General features: G+C 40.1%; 2 protein-coding genes across 7 annotated transcripts in view; both read left to right on the top strand.

Annotated features, from left to right (window-relative positions):
- Positions 1–25,294, top strand: part of LOC120417396 (obscurin) — a 76,384-nt gene that overhangs the window by 4,856 nt on the left and 46,234 nt on the right. For all 6 annotated transcript variants that reach the window (XM_052710325.1, XM_052710326.1, XM_052710324.1 and 3 more), the window contains exon 2: positions 1,321–1,499. In XM_052710325.1, coding sequence (XP_052566285.1) covers positions 1,321–1,499 — 179 coding nt within the window. The remainder of the gene's footprint in view (positions 1–1,320; positions 1,500–25,294) is intronic.
- On the top strand, positions 8,765–15,877 carry LOC120417398 (uncharacterized). The gene is made up of 2 exons (XM_039579427.2): positions 8,765–14,291; positions 15,446–15,877. Exons 1-2 carry the CDS (start codon positions 9,768–9,770, stop codon positions 15,563–15,565), a joined length of 4,644 nt encoding a protein of 1,547 aa, XP_039435361.1. The 5' UTR covers positions 8,765–9,767; the 3' UTR covers positions 15,566–15,877.

Genomic DNA, 25,294 nt, shown 5'->3' with positions numbered 1-25,294 from the left:
CATCAGTCAGCGTCATCTCTGCCAAAAGATGTTCTGGGCACACCTTTACACAGGTGAACGTTTCACTTTTACCTTCGCGAACGAAAATAAAAACAACACGAAAATGACAGCGAGCGAGCGCGTTTGTGTGGGAGTTCGTTGAAAAACATAAACAATGCATTGTTAAAGACTACGCGAAATCGCACGAGGAAAACGCGAATTTACGGTCACGGTGGGATATAGTTGCCACGATCAGACACAACAATCGGTTGAACAGAGACAATAGGGTGCCCAGAATATGGCAAAATATTTCAAAACTTCGTTGAAATAAACCAAATGCTGTTCTCTCGAAGCTTCAACATTTGAATTTCACATAAAAATACGTAAATTTACACATTTTTCGGGGTAAAATTACACGTCTTCCGACTCAAAATCTGTACATACTCCGTGATGTAATATTACCATAATTATTATTACTGTTTATGTTAGAAAGGAAACTTGAACATAAAAAATTATGAACAGTTGACACTTGTTTTTAAGAACAATCCTCAGTCGATTAAATTCCTTCGATCTTCTAGAAAACAAATCAGGATGAACGTCTTTTGCTTTATTATTACAGTTTTGGGTGGTAGGATCTATTTAAAAGAGGAATTATTTCGAAAATTCCTGTGCATTGTTCCTCATTTCAACACTAATGAAAATTTATTGTCGTTCAAACCTCTGTGGCGCCCTCCATCTCCTGTCAATAAATCCGTGTCGTAAATAATCATCACCATTCAACAACTTTCTCGAATTGCATCGCGTAACTTGCCGTTACTTGAACCTCTGCGACGCAAAAAAAGAACTAAAAAAATAATGCATTTACAGCGGGCCGCCATGATGTTGTAACGTTGGCCACTTAAGCCATAAATCTGAACGCAAATTCGTCGAACAAGTGGCAATCCTGTCTCGTATGGTGTACTCTCTACTGTGTTTTTTTTTTTGTTTCGTCGTCGTAAACATTCCTCCCAATCCTGTTTGTGTATTTGTGCAGCGCCCAGCGCAACTAATAAGCCGATGAAAACGAACTTTTTTCTTTAAAATAAAAATAAAGAAATTACGACGGCTCGTTTAACTGAGTGGTGGTAATAAACAGCTTTTTTACGGGGCCGATTTCCCCCCACAGCATCTTGAAGCAGGAATCGGTAGTGTGTGGAGGAAAAAGTCCGTTGACATTTTGTGGCCAATTTTCACCTTCCGTCCGTGTGTAACTCTACTTTGTGTAACATTGTGGCAATCTTTATGTGATCGACGGAATAAATTCTAATTATTGATCTTTTTTCAACTGTCTGCTTTGCTCAGACTTTGGCGAATCGTACTCCACCAAAGACGAGATCCTTCTGCTGTCATCGAGCATCAGCCGGAAGTCGTCGATCGCGTCGTCGTCCGAATGTACCAACCGTTATCGTCCCACAAGAAGCAACGAAGACCACACCAACAGTAACCGGGACGAACAGTCCGACGAAGAGAACGGCTCCAAGGTAAGTGCTGTAAACTAGAACCAATCCGGATTAGCCGGGTTCAAATTTGATGACCACCACACGTAAAATTGAGCAGTTCAACAAGTGTCCGCCAACGATTGTTGGCGCCAAGTTTATCTCTCACCCAAGATTTCAGGAGAATCTGTCAGCTCTCGCGAACATCCGACGCATGCGCGATCCTTTTCCGCCAAGCATCGACATCTGCTGGCAAGCTCCCCCGTTTTCAGCGCAATGCCATCTATTGGAAAGCAAAATCTCACAGATGTCGCCCCAATCGGTCGGACGAACTCTCCGAATATCGAATATCCCAGGAAATTCCTACTATCCAATGTCGTCGTGAATCATTTGAACTAAAGTAAGGTCGGTTCTGCTGCTTCCCTGGTCCACACGGATGATGGTTGGCAGACCGCGTCCGCTGCTGTTATGGAGTGTTGACCGCAACTCAGCCGCAGCCGGCTCTGCGCGCTAATGGATTAATAACTCGAGCGCGGTGTTATAGAGATATCATGCTTCTTTTTTTTTCGCCAAACAACATATGTGAGAGCTTTTTTTTGTCTCTCTGGCACGTGTATGAAGAGAGTTTATTTTTTTATGAATAGGCTGTATGGTTGTTCTATGTGGTGAATTACGAAGTAAATTCGGAATGACAGCTGGCGAGTGTTATTTGTTTCGTTTGGGGTGGGATAATTTGTTTATGACTTGAGTATTAGGGAATCAAACAACTCAGGACATGGAGACGCGTGGCATTATTAATTTGTTAGCTTCTAAGACATGATAATTGAGGTTTCTGTAGTAGTGTATACAATTTTTTTTCGAAACTATTATTGGTTCACTTAAAAATATGAATTATGTCATTTATTAAAAAGGGAAACTAGTTTCTTAATGAATTCGGTTGTTGAAAAATCGGTTAAGTTTAGATCGGTAAACCATTTGTTTAAATGTACAAAGTTTTACCGAATTTCGGTTGTACGATGAACAATAATGAACTTCATAACCGAATTTCGGTAAATTTTAACCGAATTCGGAAATTTTCAGTTTATCGAACTAAACAGCAGTTAAAAATTCTGTAAGTTTTTTCGAATTCGCTGAAAAAATCGGTGAGTTAATCCCATAATTATAAAAAAATATGGTTTAAATCAAATCAACTACAATTTAAATTGTGCAATTGATCACAAATGTATTTTGAAATATTATTCCGAACTTTTTATAATTTTCTTGACTGATTTCAGAAAAATAAAATGATATTTATACTTTATTATTTATTTGTATAACTTTTTATAGTAAACTGGTTCCTGAACTGGTTATTAATTTCAAAGTAAAAAACATGAAAAACTTTTTGACTTTTTAAAAATGTTAAATTTCAAACATTAAAATATGACAAAAATCCCTTAGTTTTTTCTTAAAGTGAATTTGAACACTAAAATTGAACACTATCAACATTCATATTGTTTTACGTGAGGACATTTCGTGGATTTTTCGGTACAGATTCATTATTAAAAGAAGTTTTAATAAAATTTCTTTTATCAATACAGTTATGAACAATTTAAAGTTTGCATAATCTGGCCTTTTATAATTTACTAATATGTAAGCAAGATTATATTTGAAAAAGTGAGAGAATTTTAGCTCAATCCCTTTGATTTTTGTTAAATTAATGAGCACATTAGCAATTTTTTAAGATTTATCTCAGCTAGATTATTACGATGAATTTGGTAAACTAAAATTGAAGATGTTTTTTAAACTAAAAAAAAGCAATTTAAAAAATTAAATAAGCACACAAAACACATCAAACTACTGCTCACAATCAAAGAAGTAGACATTTCCCCTGAATTTCAAACAAGACATTCGTCGAGATTGGCACCAGAAAATGAAAACATTACTCACGAGGCAAAGGACCAGAAATAAGATATTCCCGACATGGGAAGAAAAAATAATGTCAAAAAATCTGGCACCCGTCAACGTTGCCAATTTCTTGTGAAGGTTCGTTTTTTTTTCTTCTTCAAAATTTTACAACCACACTAAATTTTTATTTTGCCACTAATTGGACAAATATTGAAACTCGCGAAAAAAAAAAATACAGCAACCAGATGATTTCTCCAAGTCGTGCCCCGATCGTCGGAAGAAAGATCACAGACCGGCCTGTCTGTCCGACTGTCTGCCTCACTCGTATAATGGTCATCAATCAAACCAGATCTGCTTGCGGAATCTGAGCTTCGGAAGTTGCACGTAATAATCGGCAATTTGGAAGAAAACAACAAACACGTGATGGGTTTTCCACGCGGTGATGAACATTTATTGCACCAATTTCCATTTGTCAAACACAGAGACTTCTTCGGTAAGGGATTTGCCGATCTCCAGTTAATTACCTTACTCGACGCGAACCGAACTTTGGACCTCTTTGTGCGGGGAACCGCGCGTCCCGGACGACAGTCAACCGTTATTTACCCAAATGTGATTAACTTTGACAGCGTGCACATTTATTTCTCTCGTTGGCCCAGTGCTGAAAATTTGTCTTTTCGTCGCCACAATTCCGAACGAAATATGGCAAACAAACAGGGCGGAGGGAAGCCGCGCGAGCTGCCTTTGTCAAACACACGAAAAATAAACGTTTTATTTTGGGGCACTAACCAACGAAGCCAAAACCGGACGGCGATTCTCGGGAAGTGGATGAATGATTTTACCCGTTTGAGAGCGGCTTACCACTTCATTTATCAGCACAGATTTTTTGATTGACACTTTTCCGGACCGACGCGGACACTCGCGGCTTGGCGGACGATTTGGGAGGTTTTTTTTCTAGGTATTGCCGGGAAATCTGCTTATTTTTGTGTGAAGATGAGTCACAAACGTGACTGTTTCAAACAAAAGTAGGTCAGTGACCTTAAGTTATGAGTAAGCTGTTCTTGTGAATAGAGTAATTCTCAAGGTTTTCGCAAATCGACTTTTTTGTATGAAACTTTTGCTGTGCAAAAATAAGAAACTATTTTTCATCATTAGATCTTCCATATAAAAGTTCAACAGTCTATACGAAGGGGACTAGACAAACAAAAAGGAAACGTAAATGAAAACTATTTGAGCAGGATTTTTCAGAACATTTTTTTGTCTTCAACAAAGCTTATTTTTTTACTTTTTTACGCTCCAACTTTTTTGATTAAGGTCACCGTTTTTAAGTCATAGGAGGGATAATTTTTAGGATTTTTTAGTTGCGTTCATTTAAAAATTTCTTTATGAAAGAAAGGCAACCTCAACCTTTATATTTTCGAGGAGCTGAGAATATTAAATAAATCGGATATTTTTGGTTAGATTTTGAAATAAAAAAACTATTAGAAATTTTCTGTTTTTTTTTTTTTTCAATTATACTCACTCCAGAAGTTACATTTTAACAGTGAAATTGATTTTTTTGAATATTTTTATCTGTAAAAAATGGTTTGCACAGTTTTTGGAAATCAATTATTTAAGTTTTCCATGCAAAGAACGTTTTTTCTGATTTATATTTATCTATATCTATTGATAGCATTTTGGCTCTTAATTGTTTGAGAATAGCTTTAAAATAAATTTAACATAATATCATTTTTGTATTTTTATATACCTTGATTTAATTTTATTTTAAATTAAAAAAAAAAAGTATGAGCAATTCCAGCCCAAAACAGTAATTTTTTAGGTACTTTTTTCTCGACCCTCTCCGATTTCAATGAAACTTTGTAGACATGTTATCCTAGGGATATATAAGCTATTTTTGTGTATATGGAGCCAGTTACACTCGATGATGACATTTTAGAAGGGCGTAAGTGTTTTAAATATTTTTGTATTTCGTAATTCAAATATTGCTATATCTCGAAGCCATTGCATCGGATCAAAAAGTGGTCAAAGACAAACTTGTAGGAAATTTGACGGGCTTTCCGAAAAAAATACACTGAAAGAAAAAAACACTCAACTTTCATGAGATTTTTAGATTTTTAAGTTTAAAAGTCAAATTTGAAGGTGAGCCCACGATTTTTTTTCGTTCAAAATGTTTTTGAAAATAGCCCAAGATGTTACAAAAAGACTCACGAAAAATGCAGGATGGAGCAACTCACCTAAAAAAATACAAAAATCATTTACTGAAACTGTTTTTTTTTGAAAAGTGCTCTAAACGTCAAAATTTTCAAAATCCGGGTTTACAGATATAAGCTAATTTACTATCCAAGTTACTATACTACACTGAAAAAATATTATGTTTTCAGTTATGAGCAATGTAATTAGCTTATATCTGTAAGCCCATACATCCAATTGAAATGTGGTCAAAGACAAAATTATGGTAAAAATATTTTCGAGACTGACAAATCAAGACTGTCCTATAGAAATTGACAAAAACCATAAAAACCTATTTTTTCAACATTTTTATTTTTAAAATCGCTGTAACTTCACATGGATTGGACTTAAGACAATGGTCAGTATGGAGACTTTTATGTAAAATTGTCTGGAGAATCGATTCCCGTACTCGGATTTTGAAAATTTTGACGTTCAGAGCAATTTTCAAAAAAACAGTTTCAGTAAATGATTTTTGTATTTTTTTAGGTGAGTTGCTCCATCCTGCATTTTTCGAGAGTCTTTTTGTAACATCTTAGGCTATTTTCACAAACATTTTGAACGAAAAAATATCGTGGGCTCACCTTCAAATTTGACTTTTAAACTTAAAAATCAAAAAATCTCATAAAAGTGGAGTGTTTTTTCTTTCAGTGTATTTTTTTCGGAAAGCCCGTCAAATTTCCTACAAGTTTGTCTTTGACCACTTTTTGATACGATGCAACGGCTTCGAGATATAGCAATATTTGAATTACGAAATACAAAATTATTTAAAACACTTACGCCCTTCTCAAATGTCATTATCGAGTGTAACTGGCTCCATATACACAAAAATGGCTTATATATGCCTAGGATAACATGTCTACAAAGTTTCATTGAAATCGGAGAGGGTCGGGTACAACCGATTCCCTATTTGACATGGAATTGCTCGTATAAAAATTGAAATTACCAGCCATGGTTTCAACATTTTTATGAAAAAAGTGTTTTAAATTGCATTATACACCTGTCCAGTAGTTTTGCCATCATTATTTCCCAAAATATCTAAGTAAAGACACAATTTAATTTTATTTAAACTTTTGCGGTGCTGTACATCGGAATTTCAGAAAAAATCAAAACATTTTAAACAAGCCCAAACATGCTTAATATGATTATCAACGCAGAAAAATGCATTTTAGATTGTTTTCAGTTGATTAGACTTCATTTTTCATGGAAATTTTGAAGTTTTTTGGAAAAATATTTGTTTGCCTCCTGATTTAAACATAAACATAAACTTTGAAAAATATTTGCAACGGCCTAACATTTACTAGAAAATTTCTGCCAAAATATGTTAGCGCAATTTTATTCTTTAGGCCTGGTTCATGGATTTCGTTTAAAAAAACTGCGCCGTTTCTTGAACAAATTTCCCCCGATGTCATCGTACGTAAAGTGGCCCTACCATCACGAGATGTCACAAATTTCGCGCAAATCCAATCCGCCAAAATAAATGCACTTTCGCTCGTCGTCCCGGGCCGGCAGCAAATCCGACGTCAGCCAGAACAGTGAAAGTGCTGTCCTCCAAAATAAAGAGCCACTACTGGCGGAAAATATCGCCGACAGGCGTCGCTAGACTTCTTGGGTCAACAACGGCCAATGGGCGATGACGAGGAAATCCCCCCGTTGCTTGACAGTTGCTCCGCGGATCAACGTTCCGGCTCATCCGGGATCTCATGATCATTTGATTCGACGATCTTGAACCTAATTGATCCCATAACTTTTGAAAGTCTTCTTGGACGACCTTCAGCATCTTGACTCTGCACGGTAATTGTTTTGGAAAGAAATCACGATCTGTTTCTTTCTTGCACGATGATGGATCCCCAAGCTGTCGAGTGATTTCCCGCAAAAGGATGAAAATGGCCCAAGTGATGAAGGAGTGACGGATTGCATCGCGGCGACTTTTCCGTCAAGGATTCGGGGGCGCACGCCAGAGACAATAAACGCGGTTGGATAAATGTTTACTGTTGCCTCGGAAAAACAACGCTCATTACTGCAGATTAATTTGAAGTCATACATCTGGTGTTATTTTCAGTAATTCTTGTTAAAAAAAAGTTAGTTTCAAAGTGAATTCTAAGAGTTTTTTTTTAAATTATCTTGAACCTGTCATATTTCTTAAAAAATCGAAATATCATCCTACTCACCTTTTTAAGAAAAACGTGTTTGACCGTTGCAATTACAGTCATCCCTCATATTCGGAACAGTTTACAGATCGGCCAATGTTCAAAAAATCATAGCAAATCGGTAATTGAACTTAATGATTCGCTTTTACCTTCATTTGAAAGCTTTTCATGCGATCTTTCGAATGCTGTATCGAACAACTGCAAATTTTTACTTTTATATCAAGTTTTTGAAGAAAAACTTTGACCCTTGAAATCCACAAATTCGGAACACTTTTTTCTTACGGATGTAAACAAACTTTGGATCTCTCCAGGAGTACATATTTGTAACAAAATAATGACTTCACACACTGCAACCAGTGAAACTCAAGCTTAGTGATGTTTTATCCATGGTCTGATAACTTTTTTTGTGAAAATATCAGTTAAATTCAGGTGTTCCACAATTGTGGGAGGCACAATAACATCCCACAATCATGGAACAGGCAATTTGGAGGCAGTGTTTTGCTGCTCTGGATAAAATAGTCTTGAAGTGAAGTTTTTTGTTCAAAAAGTACTACTTTTAACTAATGAAATAGCAATAAAATGTCCAAATAAAGGTCTTAAAAATAGTAGGGTCGAGAGAAAAGCTACATTTGGCATGCTATTGACAAATTATCACAAAAGTGTTCCGAATTTGTGAGTGTTCCGAATATGTGGGATGACTGTACTACACTTTTCGAAATCCCTTCAATATCTCACAACTCTCTCGCACTTCGTCAACTCTTTCTCACGTTCGCACCTACTCTCTCATTCTCAGAAATACACAGTCTAAAGCTAACATGTGCAACATAGAGGTGCAAAACACACCTTTCCTAATGTTGGCCGCTCTCGCGAGAGAACAAATTTCCACTCTTTCTCTTTCGCTCGCTTTTCCTCAGTTCTCTAGACGATGATTTGCGAGCCAGAGCCAAGCAAGATCACGCGAGACGACGCGAGTGGAAACTTTAGAATAAAAGTGGGTGCGGGAAAATTATTTATATTTAAAACCAGTTCTCACGTTTGCCGCAGAACACCCCACTTTGGCGGCATCAGTCTACCGCGGACAGTCACTCGAAAACGATCGTTGAAACGCGACTTGATCCACTCCGGCCTGCAGAACCCGGCACCAGAGCATCATCTGGAACTTGCGTGGAAATTTGTGAAATTTTGTGAATCAAGTTCGAGGAAGAAAAACAGCCATTCATAGCAAGTGTAAAGTGATACTGTGACACAACAGTCGTTTGACTCAGCGGCGTGTTTCGGATGCTGTAAAGTGTCAACGAGAGCCAAGATTTACGAGATCACTGTCAAGAGTGGTTGATGATCCGCAGAATTAAAAATAATTGAAGAAACGGGGAAGCCTGCCTAGAAGATAAAGCATTTTCACGTAATATCACCGAGGAATTTTGTGATTTCGCGGGACCGTGAAGACCAAAAGGCCAGAAAAGCCGTGACGAACGCATTTTATTTTTAGTGGAAACCGAAGGCTCTCTCGTTTTGTGCTCGCGTTAAAAGGAACAGAAGCTGTCAGTCAAAATCATTCTCAATTTTTGCGGGAAAACAACGGAAGAATACCGTACCTTGCGAAGATTTGGAGGTCGAATAGCAGTGACTTCAAGATTTTACCCCCCGGTGAAGTAAAGAAGAAGGAAAACTCCCAAATTTTCCGCGAAAGCGCAACATTGCCTGGGTAAAAATAGAACTGCATTTGGTCCAGAAGTAACCTGAGGTCTGAGCAAATCCCCGAAAATCTATGCTCCACTGACTCACTCGTCTGAGTTAGACGATGCTGCTCGGCGTCAGACAGACTCAACAGCACGTGCTTCTGGATCGGGAATCGCATTAGTCAAATCGCGCGCTGGTGCAGAAGAAGTGTACACGCCGTCGCCGCTATTAATAGCGCAGAACTCGAGGAAGAGAGTTCGAAAAAGTAGATCAACCTAAATCTAGCAGCAATTAAGCAAATGTTCCGCTGTTGCCTGGAGCGGCAACAGAACAGTGAAATTTCAACAGACACGTCCAGACCTCCCAGGAAGCCAACATGTCTTTCTGTCGCATCACCGGCAAGTGCCGGTCACTGCCGAAGCCAAACTATTTCCCCATGCTGCCACCAATCTCTCCAGCAGATGCCAAACGGTTCTGTCGAGTGACGGGGAAGTCGTACGGACTTCCGTCGCACCACTTCATACCGGTCTGCCTGATCAAATCTTCACGCAAAGAAAAGTGCAAAGTTACCAACATTGCCGGCGAGCTAGACCCCCATCACTACCAGCCAGGAAACTACGGAAATCGCAAGCATGCAGTCGTCGTTGCGTTCCGGTACGTGTTTCCGGTTCTGGACGATACCGACGAAGCGCAGAAAACACTCACCAGCATCTTGGTTCAGAAGAACAAACCAATTGAGCAAAGCCTCTACGTGTACAAAGTTGATGAACGAAACTTTGGGCTGGTATTCCCAGCCCGCTTGGAAGCTGCCGTCCGCGACGGAGATGTTCGCGATGTAATGCTTGCCAAGGAATCCGACAAGCTGCTGATCAAACTCAAAAAAGGCAACAGCGTTTCCGTCAGCCTGAAAACTGTCGAGCAAACCGATCTGGAGCAACTGTACGAGGGTGAAGGTCCTCGCGAAGAGGTCATCAAAAAGCGTGAAAAGGAGGAAGCTAAACGTCCAAAACCAAAGAGCAAATCCAATCTCTCGAGCATCGCAAACATTTTCGAGCAAAAAGAAAAGGTCCAAGATCTTAAGGAAGAGGAAGAACAAAAGTTCATCGAAGCTCATCGCGAAAAGGCTGTCCGCCTTGCCACAGAACGTCGTGAACGTCAACTCGCCGAGAAACTCAACGCTTTAAAACTCAGCGAACACCTAATCACGCAAGAAAGTGAACTTGGTGACCTAGTCAAGCCAATGATCGAGTCCTGGGATTGGAACACTTTGGAAAAGGAAGCCGCCGAAAACAGCGCAAACGAAGTGTCGATCAAGAATCTTCCAGAACCCGTTCAAATCACCCCCGTCGAACTACCCCCCAAACAAATCCAAGTCGATCATGCGATCCTCGAAAAATCCTCCGGCATGGAGGCAGCCTCTTACGTTGGCACAATTAACCCAACCAAGATCGAAATCAAATCCGATCGTCTCAAAGCAATGAAATCCCTCACCCCAGAAACCTTGGACGCCCTCGCCCACGTAGAGGAAAAGCTAGCCTCCCAATCGGAACTCTTCCCCCATCTGGACGACCTCGCCTCAGTCATCGCCCGCATCCAAGACTCCCAAGCTACCACCGTCGACGGCGTCCCCGGCGTTAAACTCATCGTCAACCACCAGGAAGTCTTCATCCCTGGGCAAACACTAACCATAAACAACAAACCAACCTTCGTACCCGGCCAAACGCTCGAGTCCCAGAACGGAATCCTCGAGTTCGTCCCAGGGGTAACCATCACCGCCCACGAAGGATCGATCCACTTCATCCCGGGTGAGATCAGTCTGACGAAGGCGGGTAAACCGCAGAACTTTATCGCCGGAAAGATCATCGACGGAAAGTTCGTGTGCGGTCAGGTGTTGACCATCAACGACGAGCCCCAGTTCGTGCAGGGACAGACGATCGTTACGCCCGAAGGTGTCAGCAAGTTTGTGGCTGGGGTTGTGGACGAAGCTACGGGCGTGTTCGTACCTGGGCAAAATATTGAAACGCCAGAGGGAGTCAAGTTCGTCCCCGGACAGACGATCACGGTGAACGGAAAGGAGAAGTTTATTCCTGGACATACTGTGATGGGTGCCAACAAGGAAATGGTATTCGTTCCAGGCCAAACGGTGGTTGACGAACATGGGGTTTCCAAGTTTATACCAGGCAAAACGGTTGTCACACCGGAGGGTTCCAAATTCGTACCTGGACAATACGTGGACGATACGTTTGTTCCCGGTATCACCGAAGGAGACAAGTTTGTGCCGGGAGTTAACATTGAAACCAAGGAAGGATCCAAGTTTGTCCAAGGACAGATTGTTCACACGAAGCACGGTGATGTGTTTATGCCGGGATCAACGACGGTGGCGGAGAATGGAGAGTTGATGTTTGAAATCGCTTCGACTATTGATGCCGTCAAGTTTAGTGAAGCTACACCGGTTGGGCTGGTTATGGATAGTGATAACATGAAGATCACCGAACCTTCTCTGTGTGTATTTGGACACATGGTTCAGCAAGAGTCGGGTGTCGAGTTTTATCCGGAGAAGATAAAGCGGGAAGAGCTGCCACAGGGTAAGATCGTCCCAGGAAAGTTGATCAAACAGCAAGCGAATACTAAATTCATTCCTGGAATGAACGTTGAGGAAGGTTTCATCCCAGGACAGGTGGTGCTCACCGATCACGGTGAGCAGTTTGTACCCGGACAGGTGATTGAAACATCCGAAGGACTCAAGTTCGTCCCGGGTCAGATCATTGAAACGAAGAACGGTGCCAAGTTTGTGCCCGGACAAACGATGCAGACGGCGGATGGTCCACGATTCGTGCCAGGTCAGATCATCAATACGAAGGCCGGACCAACGTTTATTCCTGGCCAGGTGATCAGTACCGATGATGACGGAGAAAAGTTCGTACCCGGTCAGATTGTGGACACGGATGATGGGCCACGGTTTGTGCCGGGTCGGGTTGTGGAGACGGAGAATAAGGTGACGTTCATCCCGGGTAGAATTGTTCAGACCGCTGATGGTCCCAAGTTTGTGGCTCCGGATCTGAAGGATACCGAGGACGGCGATGAAGAGTTCTTGGTGCAGAGTTACACCGTGACTCCGGAGGAATTGAAACTGTTGAAGCCAAATCAGACATTGAGCACGATGGACTCGCAGGAGAGTTCTTTGATCGTGACGCTGGACAGTTCGATGCTGCAGCAGCTCTCGGAGGCTGGAATGCACGTTGGACGCCAGGTTGAAGCATCCGCTGTGGATTACGTACTGCAAAGTACCAAGGAGCGAAAGGCGCTGCAGAAGTTTATTGCCGAACACAACATCCAGAATGGTAGTGTGGATGTATTGGAGAATATATTCGACGGATTGAAGTCGGTTTGCAGTCGGGTTAACCTGGAATCGTTGCAATGTGAACTCAACGAACGGAAGCCTATGGATGTTTCCGTTTGCAATGGATCAGTGGGAGTGGTGGATGCATTGGCAACTAACTTGGCTTCAATCTTGGCGAATACTGACGAGAATGAAAATCGCACCATGTACGAGGTGATCGCTGAAGCGATTAAGATGTCCAACGGCGAATACAGTATCGAGGAGCTTCAGCACGTGATGCAGAATCCGGCTGCGGTGGATTACCTGGCTGGTATGGTAAACAAGACGATCGTGAAGAACAACATTGATCAAAAGTTGAAAACGATTACCGCGTTGGTCGGAGATAACGAGCAGAGTGGAGAGACGGCTGTTGCAAGCCACACAGCGATCGAGGAGTTCTGTCAGCTGATGGACAATGATCGTATGTCGGAAGCGTTTGTCAATTTGTTGAAGAAGGACGAAAATCTGTTCAAGTCTATTGTGAGTGGACTGAAGACTTCTGGGCTGGCTGAGGACACTGTCAATATTGCGGAGATTTTGCAAGCTGCCGTGGTGGATAGTATTCAGGAGAAGGCACAGTGTGCGTTGGTGGAGTTGATGATAGATCCGAACCACGATCAGTTGACGGCGTTGTTGAAAAAGTCCGAAGGACTGGCACTTGCGTTGGGCAACAGTAAAGAAGCTGAGACGTTTGAGTATCTGATGAAGCATCCGGAAGCGCTCAAGGATTTGAACAAGGATGATGATCTTTTCACCATCATCAACCGAGTGTTGATTATGGAGGAGCTGGCCCAGGATGACGACGAGTATCGGGAGTTGATCGATAGTTTGGAGAAGACTCCGGCTCACGCAACTAGTAGTGATAAGCTGCGAGAGTTGATCCGACAGAGTGGAGCTCTTTCGTATGCTCCTACCAAGAAGCTCGCGATCGAAACATCCAAGGATGTTCCCATTTCGCTGTTCTACACCAACAATCAACTTGCCATTGAAGAGTTCTTCCTGAAGAGTGGACAAACCCAGCGACACTGTCCGAAGGCTTTCCTGATCATCAAGAAGGGCATCCAGGCTGTCATCCCGCGGGAATCCAGCCATGAAGTGCTTGCTGGCAAGATCGCCTACACCGTACTGGACGAGAACGGCATCCGGCACTTCCAGCCGATGAACGTGCTGAACGCGCTCAAAATCACACCCCGATTCCTGAATCGGTTCTCGATGTACACATGTGATATCGCCGAGGAGCTGGACAATGACACGCTGAGCAGTAGCAGCAGTCACGATGGGGAGTTTGAAGACGTGTACTGCTACGGCCGGCCATTGTCACGGCGGGGTTCGTTGAGAGTGCCAGCGGGTAATGGAGGAAATGGTGCTCCGTATCCCAGGAGAGGAGACAGACTGGACAGCTACGGCTACTTGGGATCGACGCCACCGTCGACACCACTGTCACATCGCAAAACGACAGCTCCAGCGGCCAGGATTCACCACCAGAAGCATTATCCGCTGCATCATGTTGAGAATGTTAAGGTGAGTGTTTTTTTCGCGACTAGGGTGTTGGTTTGTTGCAATTGGAGTTCAAAAAATGTGCGTTACCCGATATTGATCAGGTGTCAAGAAAAGATTGTTGCTAGTCCGCTATATTTAGCTTAGGCCAAACAACAGCTGCCCTTCAAAAGTGAGATAGGTTTTATTACTATCGACGTCGTAAATGTCGTGCGTGTGACATCGTGGCATGTATCGTATCATAGTGCGGACCCGAGCAAAAAATGTTCTTATTTCATGTGAACCACCGAACTCTCGGTCAAGGTGCTCCGCGTTGGACGTTTTCAGGTCACAATGTTCTCCGAAATCACGCAGGTGAACAGGTGCACTGGACAGTTTGCGCTGCGAAAGAAATATTTTGCGTTTTTCAAGTCAAAAGTGGATGTTTTGCAAAAAAAAAAAAAACGAACATCGTGTAAAGTTCTGTTCGGACAACGGTAACAACGCGTTTTCAGTACCGAAATACCGCAGCAGCGCGTGCACCTCTCCATTAGCGAATCGTTCATAAATTCCTCCCACTTTCAACGTGCTGTGTTTTGCAACGTGTGCCCATGAAAATAGAGAAAACAGGAAGACTTTGAGTCTGATCGTCAGTGCAAATTTGTTGCTTATGTTTGTTGCGGAGTTTTTTTTTTGTTTTTTTGCTCGGGTTCGCCAAACTGAACCTTGTACCACTGCCATCGTAGATCTTAGCGCAAAAGCTGATCGACCTCCGTTACGAATGACAGTTCTGGCGCGAGAAGAGATATGGTGAACTTTAACAGGCTCCGTGAATGTACACAATGTTTGCTCGATACTCGGACGGCGTAGCCGCGCCGATCTTCGAACAATTGCCCCGTCTTACAACAGGGTCGATATTTTTAAACTTTTTCAAGCAGCACACGAAAAAAATCGCGTCTCTTCGCATCACAAGTAGTAATTTTCGCTGCGATACACTTCGACGAAGCACAATCTGCGGCCTCCTTAAAATAGACCGCTTAAACGAAGAAGCGCGCCGAACCTCAACCAATGGCCGCCGCCAACGCGCCCGGAAAATCTGTTGCAACAAATCAACCACAAGTCGATAATGAGCCGCTCCACAAACGCTGGACCATCTGGTGTTACGATGCTATGAATCTTTCCCGTTTCCCCTTTTTCAGACTCTCCCGATGGCGATGCGGATAGCGATCAAGGCCTCACTTTCGCGGGAAGCGCCGATCATGAAGTCCTCCAGCCGGGACTACCTGCACCGGTCCTCGTCGCTCGCCCGGCTCAAGTGATTTGTGGATCCTGGGCTTTAGTTTTTAACCGCACACCTGTATAGAGTTTATCCCATGAGTGAGCTGTGGTCTATTAGCTGCTAAGCGCCTGATTTTGGTTATTTTATAGAAATATACATTACGCAATCTAATAAGACTTTTTTCAAAGATGTATACATTGTATTAGTTACACCTGTGCACCAACCCCCGCAACACTGCTGTTTCAACTGATGCTGCATAGTATTTATACTCTTTGATAGGTATAGACGAAACAACAACGGTTTCTTTTTAAACAAACATAATCTGACACATAATAAAGAAAGTGAAAATCGACACTTCCAGGAAGTTTGTTTTCCTTCACGACACGAGAAATCCCCATCATCTGGTTCATCACGATTTCCTGGGAAGCGACTCGCCGATTCGCAGACCATTTTTGCACATCTGATACCGCTGAACCGTGGTTGTTTGACCACGCTGATCTCACAATATCCTTTAATTTGATTCCTGCAACGTAACAAGGTCCAACGCCCGTTGATTGTTTACTTATGGTGGATCGACATTTCAGTAGAATTAGCTGCACTGGTAAAACCAGTTTTCGCGATGATCCGCAACTTTTGAGCGCATTTGCGAGAAAGTGAATAAAGATATTCGAGCTGTCCTAGATTTGAGGGGTGGCCACAGCACAGACCTTGTTCTGACACGGGTCAAAACATTAGCTGCGGTTCACTGCTCAGTCTAAACCACCGCGATTCGCGGAGCGATGATGATGTTGGATTGCTGCTGCAGTGTCCCTCCGAGAGTGTAGGTGGAAAACCCAAGCAATTAGTCTCTTTCGAGGGAGGAGCAACGCCGCTAGGGTGATTAATCATGCCCTGTCCAGGGCTAATCGAGGACGTTCTTGAGCTGTCATAGAGGCGGGCAAGAAATATTGTCTTTGGCATTGAAAATGTTCGATAATTTTAGATACTTCCATGGAGTCGCGTGGTTTTTCCATAGAGTCACGAAAGACCACGCGACTCCATGGAATTTCGCCAAAATGAAAACACTCATCGATTTGGTAATACATCGGGTAAACATCATGCAAACGCTTGCTCAATTTCCTGGCTGACTGGTTCGCAAACAGACGTATGCGTTACACGTATATCGTAAACCTATTAAAATATTGTTTTTGCACGCATAAAAAGATTGGAGATGCTAAAAAAGCGAGAAGGGGGCCATAAAAAACGCTCAGTCTTGTCAGCCGGACGAAGACAGAAGTGAGCCGAACCGGTTTAATGCGGTAAGCACACTTAAGTGTCCTGGATTTATTTGTTTGGTTACGATTCATAGAATTGTTTCTTGTTTTATTTATAGATCAACGGTATCTTAAATCTTAAGTCGCCTGTTTTTACATAAAAAGGTGCCTATCTCCATAAATATTTTTTTAAGATGAGCTGAAAAAATTAAAACAAATTTAAGTTGCGTAACACTCAATTTTCAAATGCCTGTATCTATAATACTAATGGTGCGATTCAATTTTAAAAAATTAATCTCTTCGAAAATCAATATTTCAAAATTTAAATATAAAAGGTATGACATCAAGACAAATGTTCTAAAAACATGAATATTTTTCAACATATTTTTAGTAATTTTAAAACACTTCAAATTTCTTAGTAAATGACCCTTTGACGTTATCCATTATATTTTAATCTGAAATAACACAGCTTGATAGTCAGCCAGATTTCAAAATATCAATTTTCAATGCAACAATTTCTAAAGATGCATGGACATTATGGAGTAACCCCAATACATGTTTTTAATATAAATTTTGAAACACCAGGGTGACCACTCAAATCCCATTTTCAAATTCCCGACTTTTTCCAGACTTTTCCAGATAGCTCAAATAATAGACATTTCTTATCTAAAGAATGATTCAAAAAAAGAACTCTCTAATCTAATCTAATCTAATCAGACCCTAGCGCAGCCAATCTTTCGAAGGGATCCTGGAGAGTGCCTTAGGTTAGATGACGCCTAGCACTCTTCTTGTCATTTATTAACATTTGTAGTGCGCCATTTCATTAGAATGCATTGAAACATCACAAGCGTTAAAGCGGCCAGGCCTACTGCGTAAAGCCGTATCGCAGAGATGACTCGTAATTGGGTTGAGTTTGAGCACAGAGTGTTCGAACAACAACACAATTCTGAATCGACAGGGGAGGAAGAAGCGTGGGGGGACACCACCATACGCTCCGAGATTTGGTTGTATTCGTTGGGAGCACCATGCTAAGAAGGTTTGGTACTCCGGGACCCTCTGGGATGGGACATTGTATTTCCACGAATGCCCTGGACACTATTTGCCGTGGTTATAGCGCCACAACTCGCTCTCTGTAACAGTATTCCTAATTCCAGTCCACACTGACCAAGTCGTCATGGCCTAGTGGTTAGCATTTTTGCTTACCAATCCAAAGGACGGGGGATTGAAAGTTCAACAATGCTTATAACTTTCATGTTGTTTTTTAATTTGGCAAACGTATAGTTTTTGATACTTCGTTTCAACTAGCAAAGAAAAAGGTAAAAAAAACTGAATTTAAAATTTCATGCCTACTTTTCCCACTTATTTTAAGCAAAATGTTTAAAGAATTTAGCAATAACTCAATTTTTTTTTTGGATCTTCATGTTTTCAAAACGTAATCTTTTTTTGAAACAAGAAAAACAAAAAACAAGATAAAAAAAGTTTTTCGTAGAACAAAAGTTGCTCAAAATGAACTCCTAAACACGGGAAAAATGAAAACTTTCGAAAAGAAATTGGGCAGTAGAGGGTTAACTTTACCTCTTGTTGATAAACAAAAATTAATAGAGATCATTGGATTTATAAAAAAAAAATTATTAAAATCTGTGTAAACTGCAACCAATATTAATTAAGATTTTGAATGTCTTAAACAGCTTTTCCATACTCAAATATATTGAAATAGTGAAAAGAACCTTGGAAAAAAAAAAGAATTGGAAGTGATTTATTAAAGCAGAATTGAGTGAATTAAATTTGAAAATTGTACAAAATATCACAAAATTATTCTAGAGTTGAAATTAATTTTCAAACAAGTATGCTTGAAATTCCCGACTTTTTCCGATTTTGGCGGATTTTTACGAATTCCCGACATTTTCCGATTTCCCGACTTAAGTGGCCACCCTGAACAAGCCATACCAGTTGAAAATTATTTTAAAAATATGCAAATTGAAATTTTTTCAGTACCACTAAAGTTTACGGTAATTATATATATAAAAAAATCTACTATTTTTTTGTTTACGTTCTAAAACAATCTGAATTTAGACAATTTAGACATGAATTTATTGTAAATATTTTTGCTCATTAAAATAATCAAGAAAAAACCCATTCCAAATGTCCCCGTTCCCCGAATCATCACCGTCGGGGGTCTTGGAAGCATTACCACTCTGCCGGCAGCCAACAAACAGAAAGTGATCTTCCGGATGACATTTCAACCCACCATGTCACGGATGAAGTCACGACGGACATCACCTCCCTGCCTGCGTGCAGCACGATGGTAACATAAATCAGACTGCGTTCGTCTGGTCGGCCTGCGGCCAGCGAAACCTGGGACTTGAGCAGAGTGCATCAAGCTGTCAGCTCTTTTCAAGCTCATAAATTTGGGATTTGGAAGTCGGTGTACTGCTCAGACGATCTTAGTTTTGTTTTTTTCGTTTTCATGCCTTTTGGCAGAAGCATTACGCGTAAAGTTCGTGTTCATGTCTGTTCACTTTCCTGCGTGCCCGCTTAATTACACAACATCGACTAGCGGAGATCTTTGGACCAACCAGGCCAACATCTGACTGGGACTGATGGCGAACACCGGCATGAGAAGCGGTAAGAGCATGTTGTTATTGACGTGCTCTACGAACGCAATAAGTAATTTTTCGTTTCATAATTAGACGCCAATCTTTGTTTCACTTGAAATTTTGAGAACTTCAAAATTGACACTTGCGCCAAGAGCGCACAACACCCGGCAAAGTGTGTTTACACTAAACGATCATCGTCATCAGCGATACGGTTGGGTTGCATAATTCTAAAAATATTAATTAGGACCTACCATACTGCCACTGACTGGTCGGCTGGTAGCGAATGTCGACTTGGACGTTACGATCGACGACGTGACAGTCCATCGCCGGCCCCGGGGTCAATGGGGTTCGCTGAGTGCAAAACCCTTTCGACTAAAGTGGCCATAAATTAAAAAGGGATATAATCATCCAAACTGGAGTAGAATTTCGCACATCTTTCGGAAGGTTTCCGCTCAGTCGTGCGAGTCCAGTGTTTGACAAACGGTTCTACAAATGGAGCACCGTTGATGGACGTAAGTGGTGCAAAAGATCAACGATGCCGTAACTCTTGCGGAAGAGAGTACCGACTGTTTGTCTATAATTGTTCAGTGACGTCAAACTATCCTGAAACTTTGAAATTCGCAAAGTGGCACTTTAATCCAGACTTTGCGAAAACTGCAGAAAACGCAAAATCCGGCAGACCAAGCGATCGCCGTGGGAGTATTTCCACCGGCACGGGGTGTGGTGAGGTAAATGACGCATTTCGTCAATTTGTCTCCTCATTTGCTGCACCTCTAGGTGTCACTGAACGACGACGCCAACGCCCGGACGCCGACCGGGTGTAGGTGTGAAAATGGGCACGTGCGATGAGTATGGCGGACTAGTTTTGAAGGGACTTTATTTGAACCCGTGGGATAATTAGTGGGTATATCACCAATTGAATCCAATGCGTATTGGTTAAATATATGAAAATTTTATTTAGAATTATTTCCACAGTTACATAATTTTGCGATTGCCTGAATAAATATTTCCTAATTGAGTCATCATGCGTCTCCATTGAACGAGTTTGTTTGAAGATATTTGATGGAGAAGCTTCATATTCCCACACAATTCGAGTATTTTAAAACGAGAAAAAAACTGAATTTTCAACTGCAGGTTAGATGGTGAAGATTAGCGGGATTTGAAAATCCCGAGAATCGAGAGCTAAATTTATAAATTTTTCGTCGTTTAAATTCAATTTTATTTCAGTTTTACAAATATTATTGAAATTAGTTTTTTTTTATAATCTCAATCATAATTCTTTTTCACGAATGAAAGGCAAATATTTTCCAAAAAAAAGTTAAACTAAAATATTTTTATGAAAAATGTCTCAGTAAAAAAAGGCAACTGATTTGCTTTTATTTTATCATTTTTAAATTTCGACTCCAGATGGGAAACACACAAATTTGATAATACTGAAAAATAATTTTGCAGTGATCGATATAGGTATTTTGCCTGACACACTTTAATTAAAAATTTGTTGGTTTTTCATACAAATCACCTTTTTAAATTATATCACTCTGCTCTTTAAAGTTTTCATACCAAACCCCTAAAAAAATGTTTAACTTTTTTGAACGAAATTTTCAGGTGATAATCAAATAAAATCCGACATATTTTCAGTTTGTTTAATTGCTGTAGTTTCTACCTAAAAGCGATTTTTTTTAATTGAAAGTGCCTTTTCTTTATTTAGTTGAACTCTAAAAAAATGTTTTTGAATTATCTGAAAAAAAAATTATATAACAATTCTGATAATATATAAAAAAGAAAGATATTTTGTTTTTCACATTTTTTTTATAACCACTAATAAAGATACAGATAAACTTTCAAAAATATATAATAATATATTTTATTTCACTTCCAGTAAAATTTAGGTAATGTTTGGCCAAACTTTGTATGGCATACTTAAATATGAGATATAATTGATAAAAACCATTCGAAAATACTAAAGCAATGTTAGATCAACACAGAATGTGGACAGACTTTGTGAAAAAATGTGTGATATTACCTCTAAACATTTTTCAAAAAACTTCAAAATATTTGCAACGGTTTAAGGGGTTACATACATGTAAATCGACAAAATTGTAAGAGGTTGGTTTGGGCACACACTTAAACTTTTTTTAAATTATGTTTTAAGGGCATTAAAATACATATTTTCAACTATTATCAAAATAAATTTGAAGATATTTGGTTGTATCATTGCCGAGATATAGCCATTTTAAGTTAGCAGTTTCAAAAAACGGGTGCCACGATATCTCCACACTGCTTTGACCAAATCGGCTCAAAATTTTGGTGAAGCTTCGTTAAACCGGTCCTGTGTGCATGACGAAGCCCGATTTTCAAAAAGTTTGTTTGAAAAAAAGATAAAAAAAATAATGTTTTTCATATAAAAAACAAGCCTTACCCGACAAACTTCGTTCTGCCTTTTTTCGTTTTTTGACGTATAGCTTGTTTGCTGGTTCAGCCTCCTATGATCAAAATTTGAGTTTGCGCAAATTTTCCCATACAATCTGCAGATGCTCCGGAATCGATCCCAGAGTGGCCAAAGTGACAATTTTTTAGCATATAAACCTTCCTTGGGCTTATACGAACCCAACGCAACAAAAAGCACCTCGATTCGACGCTCCGTGTTGAACTGATTCGCGTTCGAACAAAACCGTCGTAATTTTTTATATATATAGATCACCAGTTTTTGATTTTTGTATTTTTTTTAAATCAAAATTTCAAAATCGGACTTCGTCATGCACACGGAATATGTCTTGAGAGTCTTCACCCCAAATTTCAGCCAATTTGGTCCATCCCATCTCGAGATATCGTGGCACCCGTAAATCAACTCGGTGTTCAGAGAAAAACGCTCACAAAGTTCGACAGTTCGCTTTGCGCATGGCAATATTTTGAACGTACATAAATCGTCTATTACTCAGTTTAATCATGAAATATCTTGATTAAACTTTCAGGAGTGTTTGAAAATTATCTTTTTAGTGGATTTATTAAATTTTCTGAAATATGAAATTTTTGATTTTACATACATGTATGTAACCCCTTAAGTAAGAAATGTTCAAAAATCATTAAAATTTTCTATAAACAGTAAATTTTAAGAGAAAGCATGTAATATGTCTTTTCTAAAAATGTTTTATCAGAATTATAAAACTAAAATTACTAGTTGTGCTTTGAATTCCGGACGTTTAATCTGAATTCCGTACACTCGATTTGGCTAATCGCTCAAATTTGGACTAAAATTTAAGGTAAGCACAATCATTTCATGTTATTATTATATTGCATTTGGCACTGACTGCAGCCTCCAAATAAATTTTACATGGAAGTTGATGTAAATTTCAATTAACTCCAAATAATTGTTAAAACAAGATTCCGAATTTCGTAGCGTCCGGGAATTCGAAGCATGACGTTTTTTAAGAAAAAATTTCGCTGAACTCCGCAAAACTTTCTATAAAATAGATTTTTTTTTACGAACACGTTGATCAGATACAGACTAGGGATCAAATCTCTTCAGGGATGAAGTCTCCCAACTAAGTTAAATCACCATTATTCTTTAGACTACAAAATCATTCAGCAAATTGCGCCGACAACCGCCATTCATTCATCGACATTCATCGTTAAGAAACAAAAAAAAAAACTGCCCAATCGAGATCAATCGATGCGCAATAGCGTGGTCAATCGCCAATCAAATTAACCATTTATTTTTGAAAGTGTGAGAACTGTGCAATTTTGTGTGGCGTGGGTGGTTTCCATCTTTAAATGTTGCAGTGAATCATATTTGCAAAAAATCAGTCCCACTCAGACAGTTTTTTCACACTTTTTCTTCAGTAAGCTGTATCCAACGAATTTTCCTCCCGAGCTGGGTGACGTGTGCCGTCTGGTCTAACCTTAAACTATGACCGTTTGATCTGAGAGACCAAGTATCAGAAGAAAAAATGACTTGAATTATCTTGTTAATCGACCAAAAGCTGAAGCATCAGTCCAGCTTAGATTTCTTTATGATAAACCAAGAACGAAATATGTCTTCAATTAACGAAATAATGTCAAGAAGCATCTCACACCAAACTCAAACACCTGTCAAAGTCCGTGGGAAAACTCATTTCCGTAAATAAATAATAAATAAAGTCCATTTTCCGGGTAGTCCCGGCGGCGACTGTCGCATAATCATCCGGGAAGGAGAGAAAGTTCAAGCTGTTCGTTCGCTTCAAAATCACGTGTCCAACCCACAACGAGGAGGAAAACTCGACCCATCTCTATCGCTAAATATGAACCACGCGGTGACACACGGCGGAAAAACACCAACTGGCCGCTCCAAACCAAACCCAAAATAACAACAAAGTCTGGGCGGGATTTGTGGCCTAAGGTCAGCAGCCGAGGTTCGTTGCACCGGGTGCGGCAGCAGTGGCCGTTGGAAAATTGGAAAATTCGCTCTTGGAAAATGGTCAACCCATACGCTTCTATTAGGTTGGCGAGATTCAAGTGCAAAGTATTTTATGTTAGTTTTAGCTGAAATTGATTGTAATCGTTTCAAATTCAACTCTATTAATTTTTAAATTATTTTTTTCAAATAATACACAGAAAAAAAAATCATGGTAATATTACATCTGGGAAGGGGTACATATTTTATGTCAGAAAAAAAGGTGTAATTTTACCTCTAGAAATGTGTAATTTTACCACTTTCCTGGTGTAATGCCACTTTTTCAGTCTAAATTGAGGTAAAATTATTTCATAAGGGAGGTAATATTCAACCTTCCAAAATTACAGCTTCCAAATTTACATTTTTTTTACTGTGTATTTTCGCCTTTAAATGTTTTAACTTTAATTTAGTTTAATTTCTAAATTATTTAAACAAAATACACTTTAAGGTGTTTTAAGCCCGTTGTGCACCCCAGCCACCTACAAACTTTTTGACGCGAGTCAAGGACGCTTTGACCTGCGGGAGGGCTTGTACTGACTGTTTCGCCGACGTCATTCGTGCACAAAACTGAACCCCAGAAGCAGGAGGCCAGGAAACAACATCTCCGCTGCTAAATTGGCCGGTAATCTTCCACCCGGCAGTTTGCAAAACTACTCACACGCTCTGAGCTGTCACACTAGCGATGATGAAGGGGAGAAAACATTTTCCATATTGCTGGTCTAAGTCTGAAAGGAAAAACGGGATTTCCGGGCTTTTCTCTTCAAAGCGCTGAAATATTGCAATTTAATACCATCGATCATATGATATAATTTCTTCTTTTTAGACTAAAAATAAAGGTGTGAAGACTATTTTTAGAGGAAAACAAGCAACCAAACAACACTTTAACGGGTAATAAATTTACTAAAATGTTGCCCTGCTTTTACTAAAAGTGTCCAAAATGCTTGAAAACATCGTAAAGAAACCGAGTAGCTCCGATTCAGAACGTTACGACTGAATGGACCCTTATGTAACACACTTTTGCTTTATGGCCGGCAACAAAACAAAATGTATAGGCTCAAAAAGAGTGACGCAGGGTAAATTCTGTGTTCGGTGTAAATTTACATTTCAAAACAAACAACAAAACTGATGAAAATAGTCACCGTTGGACACACGGGCTAGGGTCGTTACAATATTTATAAACTTAAACCCACCCGTGGGAAGTGAGTGTGAGTTTGTGTCCATTTGGAAGCGCAGTACATAGTATAAGGTCATTCCATGGCATACAAACCATTTTTCCACCCACAGACTCGCTTTCCCATACGGTACACGCGGCTTAAAATAGAACACTTTCGCACCTTTTTCGGTGAGAAAACTGCCACAGACATGGAGACGATGTTTTTTGAGATATTAATTTCTTCATTTTTAAAATTAAAAAAAAAATTTTTGGGAGTGGTTTCAAATATTGAGCATAAGTTGCAAATCTAACAGAAAAACTGAAATTACCTATAACA

The sequence above is a fragment of the Culex pipiens genome, chromosome 3 (assembly GCF_016801865.2).
Source record: "Culex pipiens pallens isolate TS chromosome 3, TS_CPP_V2, whole genome shotgun sequence".
NCBI classification, from domain to species: Eukaryota; Metazoa; Arthropoda; class Insecta; order Diptera; family Culicidae; genus Culex; species Culex pipiens.
This window is presented reverse-complemented; position numbering and strand designations above follow the sequence as displayed.